The 22801-nt window shown below is 35.7% G+C and overlaps 1 protein-coding gene across 1 annotated transcript in view; it reads left to right on the forward strand.

Annotated features, from left to right (window-relative positions):
* LOC150082396 (splicing factor U2AF 50 kDa subunit-like) overlaps window positions 1–10438 on the forward strand; it is a 282501-nt gene extending 272063 nt beyond the window's left edge. The window contains exons 13-14 of the mRNA XM_090380538.1: window positions 10025–10128; window positions 10307–10438. Coding sequence (XP_090236664.1) covers window positions 10025–10128; window positions 10307–10438 — 236 coding nt within the window. The remainder of the gene's footprint in view (window positions 1–10024; window positions 10129–10306) is intronic.
* Window positions 10439–22801: the final 12363 nt, after the last annotated feature.

Below are 22801 nucleotides of genomic sequence, written 5' to 3' on the forward strand. Positions count from 1 at the left end.
GCGAGGGAATGATACCAGCAGTGGGGAAGATGGATTGCAAAGTAGCAACACATACGACATACCCGATATTCTTCCTGATGAGGTAGAACATGCATTGAAGAAAATGAAGAATCGGAAAGCCCCGGGGGAAGATGAAGTTACTGTAGAGTTGTTAAAATTGGGAGGAAGAGACATAACACAAAAACTGGCAAGGCTCTTCACAAAGTGCATTAGAAAAGGTGTGACGCCTAAGCAGTGGAATAATGCAATCATAGTTTTGCTGCATAAGAAAGGAGATAAATCAGAAATTGGAAATTATAGACCAATTAGCTTGTTATCCCACATCTACAAGTTGTTCACAAGGGTCATTACTAACAGATTAGAAAGAATACTTGATGAGAATCAACCGAAAGAGCAAGCTGGCTTTAGAACCGGATTCTCAACTATGGATCACCTTCACGTAATATCACAGCTAATGGAGAAAGCAAATGAATATAAAACACAATTATGCCTGGCATTTGTGGATTATGAAAAGGCATTTGACTCCATACGGCATAAGGCAATGTTTCGGGCACTGGAAAGACAAGGCATAGATACCGCACATATTATGATTTTGAAGAAAATATATGAGAGTGCTACCTCCTTTATTAGACTAGACAAAGACAGTAGCAAATTTAAAATCGAGAAAGGAGTTCGACAAGGAGACAATACACCTAATTCTGTTTTTGCACGAACTTTTTTTACACGAATTTGATTTAACACGAATTCAAAATAAATATTTCATTCTCTTTTTACACGAGTCATTTTGATTTAACACGATTTCTATGAATTTTTTTTTTGCCTAAATTGTAAGAATTTTTTTTTTATTTGTGGCATATTAGTATCATTTCTATATTACACGCACCAATAGATTGGATAACAGCTAGTGTGTGCGTTTTGAAACGCGTGCTTTTGCTTACCAATGTGTACGTCTAGGTATCTATGAATCATCAACGTTTTTATTGAATTTGGTGCACATTTACGGTATTCGTGCATTGTACCTTCGGAAGACATGTAGTAGTAAGCTCTATTTCAAAGTGAAAGAATCTTTAGTGAAATTTGTGCACATATAAATTTATTAATTTTGCCAATAGTCAATAAATTGTAAGTTTACAAATTTTTCATACATTTTTTTATTAATTATAACTGAGATATTTTTCGGTAGCCCTTATATAATGTCGAATAATTCGCCTATTACCAGAACTTAAAATTCAAATTTTAGATAGTCTTGCAACTGGACAAGTGGCTACGCCTCTAGGAAAGCATTTTGGTGTACATGAAGCTACCGTAAGAACTATTAAGAAAAATGAAGCTGCAATTAGGAAGTCCGTATGTTCTGGAACAAAAGTAAGTGTTAATTCATCATCATATACAAGAGATATTGTCAAGGAAAAAATGGAAAAGGCTCTGGTAATATGGATAGAAGATCAGTCACAAAAAAGAGTACTAGTAGATGGAAATGCCATCAAGCAAACAGCACTAAGAATTTACAGACAGATTAAAGAAAAGGAGCCAAGCACTTCATCCCAGTTAAACAGAAAGTATGAATTTTCTGCGAGTACAGGTTAGATGACAGGGTTTCTTAAAAGGAATGCTCTTCATAATATAAAAATTAAAGGTGAAACTGCATCTGCAGATGAATCGGCTGCTAAAGTATTCCAGCAGGAACTTGCAAAAATTATTGAAGATGGAGGATACACTCCTGATCAAGTGTGGAATGCAGATGAAACTGGTTTCTTCTGGAAACGAATGCAACAGAACGTATGTAGCCAAATCGCAGAAAACTGCTGGTGGTTTTAAGGTAGCTAAGGATCGCGTGACGTTATTATTTTCCTCCAACGCTTCAAGAGATCGTATGTTGAAACCACTGCTGGTAAATCGAGCCCTAAACCCACGTTCAATGAAAGGTGTAGATATCAATAAACTGCCTGTTCACTGGATGGCAAACAAGAAGGCCTGGGTGACCACTACTATTTTTACAGAATGGTTCAACAAATGTTTCGTCCCAGAAGTCAGACGTTATATGAATTTGAAAGGTCTCGAATTTAAAGTTCTTCTGATTCTTGACAATGCACCCGGCCATCCTGTCTTGGAAAACCCAAACGCACAAATTTTATTTCTGCCACCTAATACTACATCTTTGATACAACCGCTAGACCAAGGTATAATTGCGACAATTAAAACATACTACGTAAAACGAACATTCCAACACGTTTTGGACAAACTGAATGATGAAACACTAACGATCATTGATGTGTGGAAGAAATTCTCAATTATGGATTGTATCAATCAAGTTGGATTAGCGTTAACTGAATTAAAACCAGCAACTTTAAATGCGTGTTGGAAAGCGGTTTGGCCACAATGTGTAAAAAGCAAAGATCCCATCATCCCTAATACGACCGAATTTCCCAACATCATTACAATGGCATACAAAATTGGTGGAGAAGGATTCGATGATCTATCGTTTGAAGATATTGATGAATTGTTATCCGACAAAGCCCTAAGCGAAGATGAAATATTAGAGGTTGTCCTTGGGACTCCTTATCCCACAGAACGTAGTGATAATGAAGAAAATGATCCTGTTCTAAATGCAGATTTAATAAAAGAAGGTCTGAAACTGGCCAGAAAATTAGATAATCATTTTGTCAAAAATGACCCTAATGTGGAAAGCGCTGGGAAGTTTCAACGTGAACTGAAGTTGTTGACAGCCTCTTACAGAGAATTATATAACGGCCTAACCAAAACACGAACACAACGATTAATAACTGAATTCGTTCGTAAAACCGGTGAAACATCAGCACCAGAGGAGACTCGTGCTGATTTTGCTCAAGAGATCACAGAAAGAATTTCATTAATAGAGGAAGAAGACGATGTCCACAACATTTCTAGTGATAGCAGTGATATTCCAGTCGTACGCAAACATATGCGCCGTTTATTATCAGAAAGTGAAAATGAATAAAATCTTTTTATGTGTAAAACAGATTTTTTTTGTTCATGAAGAATTTTTTTTCATTTCATATGCATACAAATTTATTTTAATACATTTTAATTTCATATTATTACATGTGTATTTTGTTTAAATAAAATAATAAGCTTAAAACGAATATTTTTATGTGTTTTTTTTTTAATTATTTTTACTGATTTTTTTAGATCCGGAACCAATCTTCTTTTCTTCCATAAATACAATGTCTTTTTTTACACGAATTTTTTTTACACGTATTTTTCAGGAACGTATCTATCGTGTAAAAACAGAATTAGGTGTATCTCCAAAGCTGTTTACTGCTGCCCGTGAGGAAGCTTTCAGAAGATTAGACTGGTCGCAGAAAGGAGTCAATGTGAACGGAGAGTACCTAAACCATTTACGATTTTCAGATGACATTGTGGTCGTAAGCCACGATCCCAAAGAATTAGAGGAAAATCTTAATCAGTTATGCACAGTTAGTAAGGATTTTGGACTAAAGATGAATATGGCTAAAACAAAAGTAATGAAACAAGTATGCCACAGAAAGGGAAATAATGATTGAAGGAGCAGTAATTGAAAAGGTGGAGTCATATACTGTACTTATCTGGGACAAGTTATTAGCTCTAATAATGATAAATGGCTGGAAGTCAAGAGAAGAATAAATTTTGGATGGATAGCATTCAGGAAATATAGTCACATACTGAACAAGTATGCCACAGAAAGGGAAATAATGATTGAAGGAGCAGTAATTGAAAAGGTGGAGTCATATACTTATCTGGGACAAGTTATTAGCTGTAATAATGATAAATGGCTGGAAGTCAAGAGAAGAATAAATTTTGGATGGATAGCATTCAGGAAATATATTCACATACTGATCCCAGTTTGTCTGAAACGTAAAATAATGAATCAGTGTATACTCCCCACCATGACTTATGGAAGTGAAACTTGGGCACTCACCAAAAGAATGGAAGAGAAGCTGAGAACTACACAGTGAAGAATGGAATGAATTATATTGGGAATCAGACTGTTAGATAAGAAGAGAAACACATGGATTAGGCAGCAAACTCAAGTAAAGGACATTCTTATCAAAACTAAAGAACTAAAATGGTCTTGGGCAGGACACATAGCTCGAAGACATGATGACAGATGGACTAAGAAAATAACAGAATGGTACCCAAGAGGAGCTAGAAGAAAACCTGGAAGACAAAGGCGGAGATGGATAGATGAAATTCATGAGTTTTTGGGTAGTAAATGGATGGCCAGTGCTCAAAACAGAAGGAACTGGAAAGTTGCTGGAGAGGCCTTCATCCTGCAGTGGATTGAAAATGGCTGATGATGATGATAATCTCACTGAATGAAGCAATTGATGATGATGAGGATGAATAATAGTAATCCAATAATAGGTGATTAACGCGATTTAGTAAAAATTTGGGAAAATATGTGTATGAAGTTAATATGTTATGAAAAAAAGGCAAAATGGCAAATGCCTTTTTTATCTACACTTTCATCCCTTCACTCCTTTGCCTTATACCATTTGCTTGCATTAACTTCATATACATTTTCTCCCATTTTTTTTAATAAATTGTGTCATTAGGATAAAGGAGTGGTTGAGTGGGAGAAGACAGATTGGTTATTAATAAGACTGCTCTTCTGATATTAATAGCAGAGTGCCTCAGCATTCAGTGCTGTGCCCATCATTGTTTTCTATATTTATTATTGATATTGATGAAACCATATCAGGCTTAATATATAAGTTTTCAGATGATATGAAGGTTGGCAGGGTAGTTAATCACAGTTAGCAAAGTATGCTGTTGCAACAAGATCTGGACAAATTATATAGATAGCCAAAAAGTGGAAACTGAATATATACTTCCCCTCTTTAATATCTACAAATGCTTGGTACTTCATATGGGAAGCAGTAATCCCAGGTTAATGTAACAACTGTGTGGTACCATATTCAAGGAACTGAAAAATGAAAAAGACTTGGGAAAGGGGAGTAATTGTGCAGTCAGATATGAGGTTTTTGGAGTAGTGCAGACAAGCTGTCAGTACAGCTCATGTAGTGTTTTCAGTGATGTGTACAGGAATTTTTACAGCAGTGATAAGGATGTGATAATGGCCAGGATGCATCTTGAATATTTCGTACAGGTCTGGAGACTTCATTTTAGAAAGGACATCAATCTGTTGGCAAAAGGTTGTTCTTACCAGGAAGGGCTTCAAATTGCAGTGTCTGAAGACTAGGACTGTTTGAAGTATTTAAGGCTTTGACTGTATTATGTAAACTCAATGCTGATGGAATACTTCCTCTTACTCAGACTACACATGCACTCACATTTTGAGGGGCATAAATTCAAGTTGGGAAAGGATGCTTGCAGGATAGATGTGTGTAGGGCCAATTTAAGAACTCTCGGGGGTCCCCCCCAGCGAATTTCCAAATGTGGCCCCTATTCAGTTTAAATTTAGTTTTAATTTTTTTCTGGCTCTCTCTTAGTTGCATTCCTAACCGTAAGTGAGGCCCTGGCGTCTGCCGGGTACACCCATGCATTAAAACGACCCAGGATGTGTGGAAATTTGCCCTCGGCCAGCGGGTGATTGATTGTTGGAACCTGCTCCGATCTGCTGTTGTAGAGATGTATATTTTGAATAAATTCAAGGAAGAACTAGTCAAATTGTTAGAGGGGATGGACAAGTGATATGGGAAGTATATTTTGTTTTTGGCCAATGCTATATAAACTTACTTCCTTGCATCATTTTCCCCATACTAATACTAACTCTAAAAAGTATTTTTTATATTAAATGTATATTTTTAATTCGCTTTTTAAAATAAACTACTTCTCTTACATGCTTCACATATGTACTTTTCATAATTTTATAATGCCCACAGTATGGGTGGGCATTAAAAATTCTTCACTGTCGTCGTGTGAAACTTAAACAAAACAAATTTTGAAAAACTGTGCCCCACATTGATTTCCAAATTATGTACTAGCTAGCACTTTTATTTAGCATTAGCATTAGTAGAGGCATATGATGCAAGAAAGCAAGCTTATGCAGCATCAGCCAAAAAAAAAACCCACTTCCACTTCACCCCTCTTGTTCGTTCGAAATACCTGTCCAGCTGAGCCTTAAATTTATTTAGGATATCAACTTCCACGACAAGGGATGGAAGTCTGTTCCACCAACCAACTACCCGCTGGCTAAAGGCAAATTTTCGCACGTCTATCCTACATCTGTCTTTCCTCAATTTGAATTTATGCCCTCTCAGGTGATTATTCTGAGCAAGAGGAAGAATCCCGTCAGCATTGAGCATGCTCAAACCATTCAAGGCTTTATACACCTCTATCAGATCACCTCGCTGGTGCCTAGTCTCCAGACACTGTAATTTGCAAAACTTAAGCCTTTCTTCATAAGAGTACCCCTTTTTTCCATTCACTAATCTTGTTGCCTTTCTCTGTACTCGTTCCAGCAGCTCTACATCATTCTTGAAATGAGGCCTCCAGACCTGTATACAGTACTCAAGGTGTGGCCTGAATAATCAGTGAGGGAATAATCACCTCCTTATCCCTGCTAGAAAAATTCCTGTATATCATTGACAAGACACCATGAACTACTCTTGCAGCACGTCTGCACTCCTCAGAGAACTTCATATCTGCCTGCACAATTACCCCCTGGTCCTTTTCATTCTCTACCACTGTCAGTGTAGTACCACAGAGCTGATACATTGCTCTGGGGTTGCTGTTTCCCATATGTAGTACTTTACATTTGTCAATGTTAAATTTCATTTGCCACCTCTCAGCCCATCTGCTCAACCTTTCCAGATCCTGTTGCAGCAGCATAGTGTCAGTAGTGTCCTTGACAACCCTGCCAACCTTTGTATCATCTGCAAACTTGGACATTAAGCTTGATATACCATCATCAATATCATTTATAAATACAGAAAACAATAATGGACCCAATACTGAACCCTGAGGGACTCCACTAATAACATTAGACCACGATGAGCAGTGTCCATTGATTACCGCTCTGTCTTCTCCCCCTTAACCATCCCCCTTTATCCACAGCAGCAATTTGACTCCAATGCCACAATGCTCCAATTTGTGCAGCAGTCTTCCATGTGCAACAGTATCAAAAGCCTTTCTAAGATCCAAATATATGATATCAAAGTTATTCCCTGCATCCAGTTCTTTTGTGACTGCATCATAGTATCCAATCAATATTTGCTTGCTTCTGATCTGAGGATAATATAAATAGCATCTGTCTTTTATTGCACCTACATCATCCTAATCATCATCATCAGCCATTTTCAATCCACTGCAGGATGTGGGCACCAGCATGACTCTAATTTTAAATTCTTGCTTCAGAGCACTTGATAATTATGTTCAAGAATTGACTTCACAAAGCCTAACAAAATTCATTATTTTTTAATGCTGATTCATGTTCTATTACAAAAGAATTAATGATACAGATTGAAAGTAAGCTACTTATATACCAGCTTCTTCTACGTGCTTTTTTTTTCTTTTTTTTTTGTTATTTCTTTGGGCACAGTTTTTCTCAGTTGACATTTATAATTCCACTTCTTTCTTCCAGACCATTCCGAATTCCTGCCTCAAGTGTCAACTCCAATCACTGTTCACCTCCAAACTCATCTAATTAACTTTTCCTCTACTTGATTTATCCTTTCTGTCCTTTGGAACAACACCTTTGCACATATTTCCTGAAAATTACAATATACAGAATTTCTGTAGTATGTCAGCAGTATTTTCTCTCTGCTCAACCTTCAAACTACACACCACTTCAGTACTGTATGTGCTAATACCTTTTCTAATTGAGATCACCATTAAAAAAAAAAAAAAATAAGGGAAAATAATTATAAAATTAGCATTAGAAGAGGCATATAATGCAAGAAAGCAAGCTTATACAGAATCAGCCAAAAAAAAAAAAAAAAAAAAAAACCTTCCCATTTTACTGATCCATTCTTTCCAAATGTTTGTCTAGTTCTGCCTTGAATTTATTTGAGCTATCAACTTCCACAACAATGGATGGAAGTTTGTTTCAGCAATCAACTACCCTCTGGCTAAAGACAAATTTCCGCACATCTATTCTACAACCAGCTATCCTCAGTTTGAATCTATTCCCCCCTCAGGTTTGTAATCTCAGGAAGAAAAGGAAAGCTTTCAGGAAAGGAAAGCAAAGGAAAGATTTCAGGAAAGCTTTTGATAAGCTTTCCTGAAATCCAGGTATATGATATCAAAATTAATTTTTTTATCCATATCTTTTGTGACCACATAGTATCCAATAAAATTGGTCAGACAAGACTTCCCCTTAAAAAACCGATGCTGTGTCTGAATTATTACCGCTGTCTTGTCTAGATGATTCTGCAGTGCTTCTTTAACCAGTGACTCCATTATTTTACCTGGAACAGAAGTCAAACTAACAGGTCTGTCTGTAATTACTTGTGTCACCCCTTGATCCTCCTTTGTCAATTGGGGTCACATTTGCACATCTCCAATCCATAGTACCTCCCCTGAGTCCAAGGAAGCTCTCATAATTATGGCTAAGGGTTTGTTTGCTTATTACCTTTGCTGCCTCCTTTATTATATCTGGATAGATTCCATCTACCCCAGGTGCCTTTCTTATGTTTAAAGTCAACAATTTCTCCTCCACTTTGCTCTCAGTTATTACAAATTTCTTTAACTCCCTGTTAAAGTTTGATAAACATCTGACCTTCTCCTCCTTGAATATCTCATGTGTGAATGTAGATGCAAAATAATCATTTAGTTTAGTAGCTATCTGAGAATGAACATCTACAGTCAAACCATTGATATCAAGTGAGCCAATCTGGTTTATTCCTTTCTTTTAGAGTTTATATAAGTAAAGAAGTCTTTGCTGTTTTTATTTGCATCATTTGCCAAAGATTTCTCATAATCTGTCTTCGCTTGCCTAACCTCCTTTGTGATTTGATTACAGACTAGCTTGTATCTACCATAGGCTTTTGTGTCACCTGACAATTTAGGATATGTAAAAGCTAATTTGTTTTTCTAAAATGGATAAAACTGCAAAAATATTGCCATCAAATATATTAAAAGTAATTGAAACCATAGCTACAAGAATAATTACTGCATTAGTGTTAACAGTGGCAGAATGATACCAGGAAACAACACAGCCCAAGTGCCAATCACAAAACATTGGCAAATTCAGTTGAAAAGTAATCTTCCATTATGCAAGTAGCATGATATACTAAGACTGAATGAACACTCTGCATAAATAAGAAATAATTTATTGAGTAGCAATTGCCACTTTTTGATGTACAGGCCAAATAATAAACTAAATAAACATTAGTTAAACCCAAAATAGGAAAAAAAGTAAATAAGGGAAGGGGAGATTACTGTATGTTTCAACCAAAGTGTTATGGCCTGCAGCAGCTGATTTTGGAGATTTTTTAGGCCAGGGAAAAAACTGCACAGGACAACATTCAACACAGCCCACGTGCCAAACAACAAAAACATTGGCAAGTTCACTTTCCCCCTCTTCCTCCTGGATTGCACTCTTCTCCAAATTTGGATTCTTCACATTTCTCTTCATCTCCCACATTCATAGTTACTTCTGCCAGCACCAGGAAGTTCCAAAGAATTCAAGGCAGACTTTTCAAATGGCTAAGCACCATCCATTCAATCCCCAGTCATATAGAGACTGCCTTAGTCTCTGTCATCCCTTTCCCAAAGCAAAAAATCAAAAGGAAGAAAGGTTTTATCCAGGTTTATTTCTTCTTTAGATCTTAAAATAAACAGTATGATACTTCGTGGGATTGGCCCATGGAGAAAGATAGATAAAAATGGGATACTGCTGAGCAGGACTTTTATAACAAGAGTTAATTGAAATAAATATATTTTGTGCTAATAAAAAAAAGTATTATAATTTTTGTTAATTTATTTGCTGTAGCTAATTCTATTAATTTTAAGCAGTTTTTGTAAATTATTCAAGAACTAGCCATAAGTTGAATTTGACATTTAGAATTCAGTTGTAAATATTCTTTCTCTCCTTTTTCAGATATTCTTGAAGATATTCGTGAAGAATGTAATAAGTATGGTGTTGTAAAAAGTTTAGAAATCCCTCGTCCAATTGAAGGCGTTGAAGTACCTGGTTGTGGAAAGGTAATTTCAATATTCATCTCAAAATTATGTGGTTATCTGCTTTTATGCATACTTTTATATGATTTATGATTCATTTATATGATTCATTAGGCTGTTTTTATAACTTTTTTTTTTTTTTGTTCCAAAGTGATGAGTTGTGTTTTTACCATGTAATGAAAAACTTTTGCTTTTATTTTAGGTATTTGTTGAATTTAATACAGTTATCGACTGCCAAAAAGCACAGCAAAATCTAACAGGAAGAAAATTCAGCAACCGTGTTGTTGTTACTTCTTATTTTGATCCTGATAAATACCATCGGCGAGAGTTTTAAAAATGTATAAAACAGTTTATAAGATATTGTGTGTATACACTGCCCAGCACCTCTTGTTTTCTCTGCAGTTATCATCATGATTGTTCATTGATTGAAAATCTAGTTTTAATGTATGCATATATACACGATATATTACTAAAAGTATTGGAACAATAAAAAAAAAATACAGGCTTACTATGTTATCAATCTTGTAATTCAGTTTCTAAAAGATATCAAACTATCTTTAGAAGAAACTTTGTTGACAGTCTGGGAAAATTTTGGTAGCTACCATGATGATGGATGATTCTCAGTAGTAATGTTTTGGAGAATATTTTTAGTATATCCTCATTCTTAAAGTACATTCTCTACTCAGCTCTAGGAATCAGATGTGATTGTTTTTAGACATGTGCAAATTCAATGGTAGATTCAGGTCTGCTCATGCTTTATTTCTTTAAGTTTTCTGAAACAACCTAGAATGTTTAAGTTAGTTTGAAGTCTAAGCTGGTTATGCTAGATTTACAATCAGGGCCAGATTTACACATAAGCTAAACAAGCTACAGATTAGGGCATCACATTACAAAGGGGCCTCGCTCCATCTTAAAAAAAATCCTTTTTTAATATTCTCACAGGTGAACTGTAAAAGAGAAGAGCCTCATACATGTTATAGATTAGGGCCACAACAAGTTTAAATCCAGCCTTGTTTACAATGTTAATTTCTTTAAACATTTGACATCTGTAGTTGCAATAAATATAGCTACTTATACTACTGGTAAGTGCACTGTCTAGCACCATAGTAATGTAGCAAAACTGGTAGCATGTGATAGACTCAATGTCATGCTAACGTTATTCATTGTTTCATACCATATCATAAAAAATTTATATAATTTTGTCACCACTGGGATAAAAGCCATAACATTTGCCCAAGTTAGTTCAAGTTCAAATTCTTCCATTGGATGCAAGTAATGTAATTACACTTTCCAACTTGCTCCACTTGATATCATTCCACATATTTTTCTGAACATAAGTGCTTTGTTTCATTCAATACCAAGACTTGATCAGTTCTGGTCTCTTCTATCAAAATCTTGATCCTACTGTTCCCACCTGCCTGTATTTTGCATTGGCATGACTTATGGTTTTCCATTTTTTTTTAATCCACTGGAAACTGTGGGTGGGGTCATTTTCATCTTTCATTTTAATTTTTTCAAGATAAAATTCAAGAACTCTTAATTGAAAAATATTTAAATAATTCCCCCCCCCCACACACATACTTATACATTTTTGCACACCTGCCATAGTGATATAGTGTTTGGGTGGAGGGCACCTCCAGTGGTTTCCCACATCTGTGCCATTTACTCTGTGTGGTGATACAGTACTCTGTAAAAGCCAGAGTTGTGTGTTGTTTTGTGAAGTTTAGTGTTGGGCTGTGTTGTACCTATGGCTTTTTGAGCCCCTGATGGGCACCCACCACTAACCTCTGGGAGGTAGCCAGGCAGTCCCAAAATCTCTGGCAGGTCCTGCCACCTAATTGCCTGGGCTTTCAGTGGCAAGGACCTATAAAAAAAAAAATGTGAAGTTAGAGTGAGGGGATTCAGGGTTGGGGAGAGAAAGACAGAAGTATGAGGATAAAAGGGAAGGTATCCCTAGTTACAATGGCGACAAGGCTCTATCAGGTGAAAGGAGGGGAGGGAAAGTGAGATTTGAAAGTAAGCCATGCAAGGGAGCCCAACTGATTGCCAGTTAGCGCTCTATGTTGAGGTTCACTCTTGGCAGTTGTTCCATCTTCTTATGTTCCAGGTGGTAGTCTGTCATTTGGTTGGAGCAGGGTTCTTCTTCTGGTTAAGAGATACTGTGCAAAACATGAGAGAGCATTCTTCTTCTCTGCTATATAGCAAGTGATTTTCCTAGTCCTTTGATATATAGGTGATTGTAAAGATGAGGATACTCCTAAGGTCATCATAGAGTTGGCATTCATGGAAAAGGTGGGTCCAGGTCTCCATTCCTCTGCATGTGCAGGATGGGACATCTGCAATACCAAGGGTTGTAAGTTTCCATTTTATAGCTCCATGTCCTGTCAGGAGGTAGCTGGTGAAAATCATAGGGGGAGGTTGAGGATGCACTTTGTCAATATTTGGGAAGAATTTACGTGTAACCTCCCCTTTGGGGGAGGTCAGTCAGCATGCCTGCCACACCTGACTCAGATATGCAAGGAGTCTTGTCTTCTCTTCTCTTCTGCATGAGTGTTGTCAGGATTTGTGGTGAAATCCAAAATGGTCCAGGAGGTTCCTTTGGAGAGATGGTATAGTAGGCCACTTCGAAGGACTTCTAAGTCTAGCAGCAGTGCTCCTGCGAGGATTTGCAAGGCATGGGTACTTACCATGTTACAGGCACATGTCATGGTGAGTAGTGTACCAGATTCCTGATACGTATGTAATTATCAGGAGAAAGACAGCCTGGCAGAACAGAGATAGGATGCATCTGTTTAATCCCCGATCCCAGTGCGAGACCCTGTCAACAATTGCAGTGTAGTTTCTAATCTCCTTCTTGGGGTAGTTAAGATGTGGCTGGAAGTTTAACTTATTATTACACCTAGATATTTTAGCTCTGTGCCATAGTGGGATAATAACATTCCCAAGGGTTGAGTTGAGAATATCCAAAGTGGAGAAATTTATGCAACCTATTCTCTTTATTTTATATCTTGATTGCTGTTAACTCACTCATTTCTCTGCACACCTGTATGAAGCAGTTGCTGCTTTTATGACTTCGTGAGGTCACAATAGATCCAGTGCAATTGTTTTTTAAGAGGCTTCCTGCCTTTTAAGATTTTACTTGCTACTAGCACAAAAAGTGCAGTCTGAAGTTTTAATAGTAATTCCAATAGAAGTAGGAAAAGAACAAAGAAGCAAAGCTTATGTAGCATACCTCATACAAAAAATAATAATAAAATTGAATAAAAATGTCTCCCAAGTTTTATACTTGCTTACTAATTTTTTAACTTGTTACCGAACACTTTAAATTATTCAGGATATGGTCTGCCATTGATTTGCACAGTGTGGTATTACCTTTTTGTCTCTACTGGTGAAGTCTCATATATACACCTGTCAACCCTTCTGATATATTGAAAATTTTTTCAGTGATCAGATGTATCTTCCAGTTTTCTGATAACTATAGTTTTCTTCCTGGTTTTACTCAAGTTTGTACACAGCTATGTTTTTAATTTTTATTATTATTTTTTTTTTCAATTAAGACCTACTGAATTAACAATATACACATAAGTCAATTAAGTGGCTTCTGTTTAGCCTAAATGCAGTGTTGTATAACAATATTTACAAGATAAGATGAAAAACAAATCTGGACTTTGTACATCATGTTTTCAGAGTTATATTTATATATTTGATTTCTGTAATAAAGATTTAACTTTTAATATCTTAATTTCAGTGCTTATCTTTTTGTAAGTAGCATTAATGATCCAAGTGGAGTTCAATGCATCATCATGGTTGTTAGGTAGTCTGTTCTGCATTGTATATTGTTTGATGTTAGAAGAATTTTAGAAGAAAAATTATTGTTGATGTTTAAATAACTAAATGTGAATAGCAAGTTCTTAAAAAACCGTACTCACCTTTGAATAAATCTGCAATATTTTTTTTTTGAAAAGAATGGTAATTAAATCATTTATGTGAGGAGGTAGAGTGAAGGAAATAAAAGGGGGTGTTAAGGGTGATTTAACAGATTTTAAAATGGGCCCAAGGAAGTAGAAGTGCACATCTCCAATCCTAGGTTGCCATTAAAAAAGGAAGAAATCATTAAGAGTAAATTAAAATGAAGTTTAAAATTTAAAATTTAAAATTTTTAAAAATGGACAATATAGTATGACCGAGCCAATAGTCATTATAAAGTCTTCAGTTGACAAATTAAGTGCTCTTTTGGACATGTGGGAACATTAACCGCGAGAGGTTCCAAGCCGGGGAAAGGTTGAAGGGAAGTTTCATGTTTATGATATTGAGGTTAGAATGGTGCCAGAACCATTCGATAATAAGTGCTTCATGATGAAGAATTTTGTGACTGGATTTGAGTTTAATAATGGTGATAGCGGAATCGACTAGGGGGGTGTGGTTGTGGGTATGAGCATGTATTGTAAGTTCTGTGTTGGATTGGCCTGTTCTAAAACTGTTTTGGTGGTTAGTATGAGCAGGTGTTGGAGGTTTTAGTAGAGCTGAATTTTGTAGTGGTGCTGCCGATGTAGCAGGCGTCGCAGTTGGGCTGGCATTTAATAAGATATATAATATTGTTGAGGTCACTAGTGGGGTATTTATGTGTGTCTTTATAGGAATTAAAAAAGATCCTAGTTTATTGTACGTGGCAGAGTTGAGCGAAATATCTGTACCTTTAAATATGCGGTGGAATTGTCCTACAAGTTCGTTATGGTAGGGAAGAATTATGCGTGTGTTTGCTTTTTTATTATTATTATGTTTAGATGGGTTATTAATTTTATTTTTAACGGTGGAGATTGTATGAGAGATGAGTTGGGGAGGGTAGTTTCTAGATATGAATTTCTGAATTTCTCCATGAGGTGTTGAAGTTCGTTTTGTAAATCATATTGTGAGGAGCTGAATTTGAAAGCATTATGGATTTGGTTGTATAATACAGCTTTTTTTGTGCTAAGGGGATGGTGCGAAGCAAAATGAAGGTATTTTCCGGTATGTGTAGTTTTTCTGAAAATTTTTGTACTTAATTTTGTATCTGTTTTGAAGATTAAGAAAATTGATGTGGATGTTCATTCCGATTTCAAGGGCAAGTTTGAGCCTGTCATGTATAGAATTGAACTTTAAAAAGAGATTATCTATGGAAGATCTATTGCCTATTATGAGGATGTCATTGGCGTAACGTGTATATAATTTTATTTCTGAAGGAAAGGGTTGCAAAATTTGATTTTCTATGGTGGCAAGATAAATTTCGGACAAGGGGGCAGAAATACCTAAGCCCATTGGTAAACCGAATATTTGTTGAAAGATCTTGTTGTTAAATCTAAAATATCTGGCGTCTAATAAAAGTGAAGTAAGTTCGAGAATACTATTGATGGAAAGTGTGGTTCGTTTTGTTAAAGTATTATCTGCTGTTAAGAATTCGCGTAAGGCTTGCAAGGTGAATGGGATATGTACATTGGTGTATAGAGACACAACATCAAAGGATGCTAGAATGTCTCCGTCAGAAACTATGGTATTGCTGATTTTTTGAAAAGCTTGATTAGTGTTGGTGATTTTGAATGTTGAAAATCTGGTAAGTGGGGATATGATTCGTACTAGATAAGTCGATAAGTTAGCGAAAGCTGATTTATTGAAGGAAACAATAGGTCTTAATGGGTGATCAGGTTTATGTAACTTAACAATACCGAACATATGAGGAAGGACGTTATTACGGATTCCTATTTGCTGTAAAATATATAGATTGATTTCTTTATTCTGCCTGAGTTTTCTTAAAATTATGTTGAGTTTATTTTTAAGTTTAGTGGTGTTATGGTTGTTAACGATTTTATATTTGTCTTGATCAGCTAAGATTAAGTCCATTTTTTCTGTATCTTTGTCTAGAATGACAAAGGTGTCTTTGTCTAGAATGACAATCATATCCCCTTTGTCCACTTTTTGTATGATTATGTTAGAAGTTTTGCTAAGTTTATGTATATCCGATAGTTGTTTTTTATATTAGAATTAGGTGTGAGTTTGGAATTTAATATACTATTTGTTTAATGGATAAATCGCCATTTATCAGGATGTTGTTCTAGTTTGGATTGAAGTTCCACTATGCAGTCTTTAATTGGATAATGTTGGTCCTTTACGGCAAAAATTAAAACCATATTCTAGGCCAGAGAGCTCAGAGGAGGTGAGAGATTTAGAGGAAAGGTTGACAGTAGAAATTTTTCTATGTTATGGGTGGTAGCGTGGATGCGTATGTTATTGAAGTTAATAAAGTCTGTCCAAGCGTGAGGAGACATATCTCTTTTTAGATGGAATCTTAATTGGTGTATACTATTTAACAAGTTATATTTCTTAATGAATCTTTTCCTAAGCTCTTCTCGTATAATCGCTAAAGACGTACGATGTATAATATGCAGATATTTTGTGCAATTACTCTTAGAAAAAATGTGGGCAAATTTAGGAATGATAGGAATGCATTTTAAAGGTTCTCCGTGGGAAGCATGGACAACCTTTAAAATGCAGCATGCGTTCACTTCCTGCTTAATTTTCCAACTGAAGACATTATAATCAACGAAAGCCCTTCGTAACGACTATTGGCTCCGTCATACTATATTATCCATTTTTAAAAATTTTAATTTTTAAATTTTAAACTTCATTTTAATTTACTCTTAATGATTTCTTCCTTTTCTAATGACAACCTAGGATTGGAGATGTGCACTTCTACTTCCTTTGGCCCATTTTAAAATCCGTTAAATCACCCTTAACACCCTCTTTTATTTCCTTCACTCTACCTCCTCACCTAAATGATTTAATTACCATTATTTTCAAAAAAAAAAAATTATTGCAGATTTATTCAAAGATGAGTACCATTTTTTAAGCACTTGCTATTCATATTTTAGTCTGATTATTCACGGTATTATAAGATTTCTATAATTTTTAGTAATAACTAAATGTTTAATTTTTTAAGAGAATTTATTGAGTGATGCGATTGCACTGTGATAATCAATTACATAAGTTGGTGCATTTATAATCAACTTAAGGTTGCAGAACATAAAGATTTTGCATTATTGAATACTGTGTAGTAGTAGTAATGGCAAATGATGCAAGAAAGCAAGCTTATATAGCAACAGAAAAAAAAAAAAAAAAAAAATTCACCCATCTGTACACTCCAAGAATTTGTCTAGTTCTTCCTTGAATTTATTCAACCCATCCACTTCAACAGCAACAACAGATAGAAGCCTGTTCCAACAACCCCTCTGACTGAAGGCAAACTTCTGCACGTCTATCCTGCAACCATCCTTCTTCAACTTGAATTTATGCCCCCTAATCTCTGTAGTCTCAGAAAGTGAAAAAATACCATTAACATTCAACTTACTCAATCCATTCAAGGCTTTAAACACCTCAATCAGATCTCTCCACAAGTGCCTGGTGTCAAGACACTGCAATTTGCAGAACTGAAGCCTTTCTAGGTAAAAACATTTTTCTTCCCTTCACCAATCTAGTTGCCCTTCTCTGCACCCATTCCAGCAGATCTACATTCTTCTTTCTAAAGTAAGACCTCAGACCTTTATACAGCACTCAAGATGCAGCCTAAGCATGGCCTTATACAAAGAGATAATCACTTTGTTATCCCTACTAGCAAAGTTACTGTATATCATTGATAAAACCCCATGGGCTGCCCTGGCAGGACATCTGCACTGCTCAGAATTTCATGTCTGACTGCACAGTTACACCCAGGTTTTTTTCATTCTCCACTACCCTGAGTGTAATACCACACAGTTGATAAGTTACTGCTACCCATGTGCATTACCTTGCATTTGTCGATATTAAACTTCAACTGCCATTTCTCATCCCATCGACCCAATTTTTCTGCCACCTTTTTATCATCTGGAAACTTAGCCATTAAGCCTGATATACTTTCATCAATGTCAGTGATAAATATTGAAAACAACAATGGACCTAGCACAGAACCCCCGGGAACTCCACTAATAACATTAGTCCACAAAAAGCAGTGCCCATTGATGACCACTCTGTCTTCTTCCACTTAACCATCCCTTTAACCATAGCAGTAACTTGCCCTTAATGCCATGTTGCTCCAATTTGTACAGCAGTCTTTTATGTGCAACAGTATCAAAAGCCATCCTGAAATATAAGCTGATATCAAAATTATTTTTTTGTGTCCAGCTCCTTGGTCACTGCAGTGACCAAGTAACTCATCATAGTAACCTATCTGATTGGTTAGACAAGACTGCCCCTTGACAAATCCATCCATGCTGTGATTGCAGTATAATTGCATGCCTATCCAAATGATCCTGCATTACTACTTTAACCAGTGATTCCATTATTCTTTCTAGAACAGACGTTAAGCTAACAGGTCTGTAATTACTCATGCCACCTTTTGATTCTTCTTTATGAATTTGTGATATATTTGCACTTCTCCAGTTCATTGGCACCTCCCCTGAAAGGAGGCCTGCTTACTTCCTTTGCTGCCTCCCTTAATATATGTGGATAGATTCCATCTGCCCCGGGTGCCTTTTTTTTTATATCCATCCTCAACAATTTCTCCTTCACTTTTTTTTCAGTTATCACAAAGTCACTTAGTGCCTCGTTAGCATTTGATAAACTTCTGGCATCCCCTTTCCTAAAGAAATCCTTATGTGCGAATGTAGATGCAAAATACCTATTCAGTTTGTCCGCAACCTGAGCAGGGTCATCAACAGTTAACCCTTAGACATCAAGTGGCCCAATGTGATTTAACCTCGTCCTGCCGTTTGTTGTTTTTCTTTGCCAGAGACTTCTCGTAATCTGCCTTAGGTTGCCTAACCTCCTTTGTACGTGATTACAGACTAATTTATATCTACCATAGGCTTCTCTATCACCTGATAATTTATGTGCATCTCTTGCACTTTTCTTTTCTGCCACATGTCTCAATAGTTCATCTGACATCCATTTAGGTCTCAGCCTTGAACAATATTGCTTTGTTGGTATGAAAATTCTAGTAGCTTCTTTGATTACTTCCCATTTAGAATTTTCTGTTGGTAAAATCATCAGTTGGTCCCACTGCACACAATTTAAAAACTGTCTGAGACCACTGTATAATTACCCTTATGAAAGTAAAAGTATTTCTCTTTACTGTTAACAGTAGTTATGTCTTTAATTAAATTTCACATTAGTACACTGTGATCGCTGCAACTCACTGGTTCTTTTACCTATAGATTCTTAATACATGAAGAATCACTGCTGATAATCAGATCAAGAGTATTGCTTTCTCTTGTTGCCCCTCCAACATGCTGCTGTAGTTGAACACAATTAAAATAAACCAACCAAAAAAACTATATCTTTACTTCATTATGAAATGCCTAATTTATCTGCCTCAGTTTATGTCATGCATTTATTATTTATCAATTTTTTTATCATTAATGAGGAAGAAAAGTCTCGGTATAAAAATACAGTTCTGGAGTATTCCAGCTAAACCTTGATCTCTACTAAAAGTCTTTTGTTTTTAAGTTTCTAAACTTTGGCAAGTATGGGTTTATCATTGACAGTACTCCTTGTGATGTCTTTGCAGCTGTAGTGTACTGTTGAATGTACACCTCACTGTACATGATATCAGACTGCATTATAATCCGGCGCCTCCATAGCCAGGTGGGCAGGAGCAGCAGTGTGTAGCACACGCTTCTTGATTAGACCAGGGTTCGAGCCCGTGACCACCAAATACGGAGGATGCAGAAAGGTCAGGGAATAACCACCGCATATCCCCAGAGTAATATGGTCTTAGTTGCTAATGCTCCTAAAAACCAAATAACTTTCACCTACTTGCATTATAATCCCAAGGTTCTTTTCATCATTAATGGTGTTTAGTGTTGCCCCTCACTCCTGGTTGATAATTTATCTTGACCCTGATGCAGACCCTCCTGTTTATTTTAATGTGTTTACTAGAATTAAATTTAATTGCCATTGTTAGACTAGTATAATTAGTCCAAATCTTGTTGTAGCAGCATTCTGTGGTGGTTCTCATTATTATTAGTCCTACTTACTAACCAAGTTAATATTATTAATGAAAAATTAGAAACAATAGTGACCCTAACACAGAACCCTGAGGGACATCTCTCTCTCTCTTAACACATTTGGAGCATTACCCATTTATAACTACTGTTTATCATTTACCAGTGAACCATTCCTTTAGTTACTGTACTACCCTGTTCCTATTTTACTTTTCTCCAGATTATGCAAAAGATGTTAATGAGGGATTGGATCAAAAGCCTTTATAAAATCTCAATTCTCTTCATCCAGTTGTTCGTACCTACCTCATATTACCCTTACCATGGATCAGACAATATCTTCCCTTAACCTCTCTACCAGGGGCAATAAAAATTTAGCAGGCATATTGGTGGACTTTCTCCACCATTGTTATGCTTTATAATAAAGGCATGAAATAATTCAAAATTATTCACTATCTAGAGCCAACTTTATTTTTAATTTGTTATGAACACTTCATTTTTTGTATTTAAAATGTATATTTTCAATTAATTTTTTAAAATAAAACTCACTCTGATGTGCTTTACACATGTTCATATAACTTGTTTGTTAATGCCTACATATTGCCATTATCATTGCTGTCAGTGAGCAAAACAAGTATTGAAAAACCTGCATGCATCAGCAGTTGGATAATGAAGATAAATGTAAACATAAGTGAAGCATTGGCATTGTGAGATGCAATGATCAAATGTGGAGCTAGTGTGCTCAATGATTGGACAATAAAAAAAAAAGCCAACAATCTTAAATTCACATTTTAGAGCACTTGATAATTATATACAAGAAGATGCTTAACAAAGCCTATAAAAAAACCACCTTTTATAGCCATGCTTCTTTAATAACAAAAAAAAGTTAATGATGCTGATCAAAGGTCAAACCAATAATGAAGAAAAACTAAAATTCGCATTAATGTCACTTTAATAGTATATTTTTATTTTCGAATTTAAGTCATTTTTGTGGGCAGTCACCACCAACATGCCTGGCAAAGAATTAATAAAGCCATGTTTAAGACTAACTTCTGATATAACTACAAGGTGACCCAGCATTGTATCCTTTATCATTGACTCCATAATTTTTCCTGTCACAGAAATCAGATTTAGCGATCTGTATTTGCCTGGATCACTCTTGTAAGTAATCCATTTGTGTATGGGATTTGTTTATTTTCTTCTGTAAATTCATTAAGTTTAACCTTTCAGTGGTAGCATAAGGTCTGACAGACCCACCTGTGGAATATCTGTTGGGCATTAATTGCCAGTTCAAAATTAATGGCACATCCTTTGTCTACCATTCTAAATGTATACAAAGCTTTACTTGCATAGTTTTGGAAATGGTATATGTTGTTTATATAGTGTTTATATAGCACTACCAGTTGTGTTGCTGTTTTTGTTATCTACTTGGCACTGCTATTTTCTGTTTCATTTTACTGTAAACAGATAAGTTTCTCACTGGATGGTGTGTCACTACTGCAACAAGAATTAAATACACCTTGTTTCGTATTTCATTATATAAAATGGCTTCTTGTCTCAATTATTATTTATGTACACTAATTTTTTTCTCAATTATTATTTAGCCATTTATTTATTTGACAAAACATTAATTTATACACGCATTAGTTTCAATTTTCACTCAAAAGTTTTATACACTTGAGGTGGAATGGACTCGTAGTTTCATGTTTTTATTTTGCTTATAATGTTTCCCCTAACAGAATTAATAAAGCCTTTGGTATGTTTAGAATAACAAGCATAAAAATCATTTAAAAATTTTTCAGTTTTTTTTTTAAAATATAAAAATTGTATTTAATATGTATTGCAGTTCATTAGGGAAAAGTCAAGCATTGATTAGCGCAAGGAGAAATAAATAAAAATAAATAAAACTTTTTAATGAAATAAAAAAGAAATTGGTGGCCATGTCAGGTACAATGCCACCATTTTCTTACAACTGGAGCACTACCTCTGCTGGGTTATGAAGGCTCCCATTATTGAACATAGGAATTTAGTAACCACTTTAGCCACTTATTTTCATGTAACTAGATAGTTGCCATCAGCTCCTTGTGCTTTCTTCACTTTTAAATACAATAATTTCCCCTCTAGAGCTGCAATGGGATTATACTAATATACATGTAATATATACAAGTACAATTTATTCCTTTCCTTCTAGAGCTCGCATATGCAAAGATCTTGTTATTGTTTTTTGTGGAACTGTTTGCCAAATCCTTTTCATAATTTGCCTTAGCAATAACTTATTCCCTGAGTAACCTGGTTACAAGTTTATTTGTATATTGCCCTACCAAAAGTATTTGGACACTCCTCCCAGTATAGTGAACGGTGTGAATGAGATGTATGCAAAAGTGTGTAGATGAAAACAGAGACCACAAACAAGCAGAATGAATTGTGGCAAAGCACTTATGGCATTTCACAGAGGCTTAATTTTCAGGTACTACATCAGCAGTTTTTCATTGACAGCTACATATTTATATTTCAAAAAGTAAATCATAGTCGAAGTGGCAAAAAAGATAGATGATTGAGGGTGATGTAGGTGTGCACGCACAGTCAGATAAGCCAGAAAATCTGGTGGATGGAATCACCAGATTTTTTGGCTTATCTGACATTACACTTTAATGTAATGTTTGCAAAGTTGTTATAATTGTCCACCTCTGTTG

Source organism: Mastigoproctus giganteus, chromosome 8 (genome assembly GCF_048544385.1).
Source record: "Mastigoproctus giganteus isolate SK-2022 chromosome 8, ASM4854438v1, whole genome shotgun sequence".
In the NCBI taxonomy this organism is placed as follows: Eukaryota; Metazoa; Arthropoda; class Arachnida; order Uropygi; family Thelyphonidae; genus Mastigoproctus; species Mastigoproctus giganteus.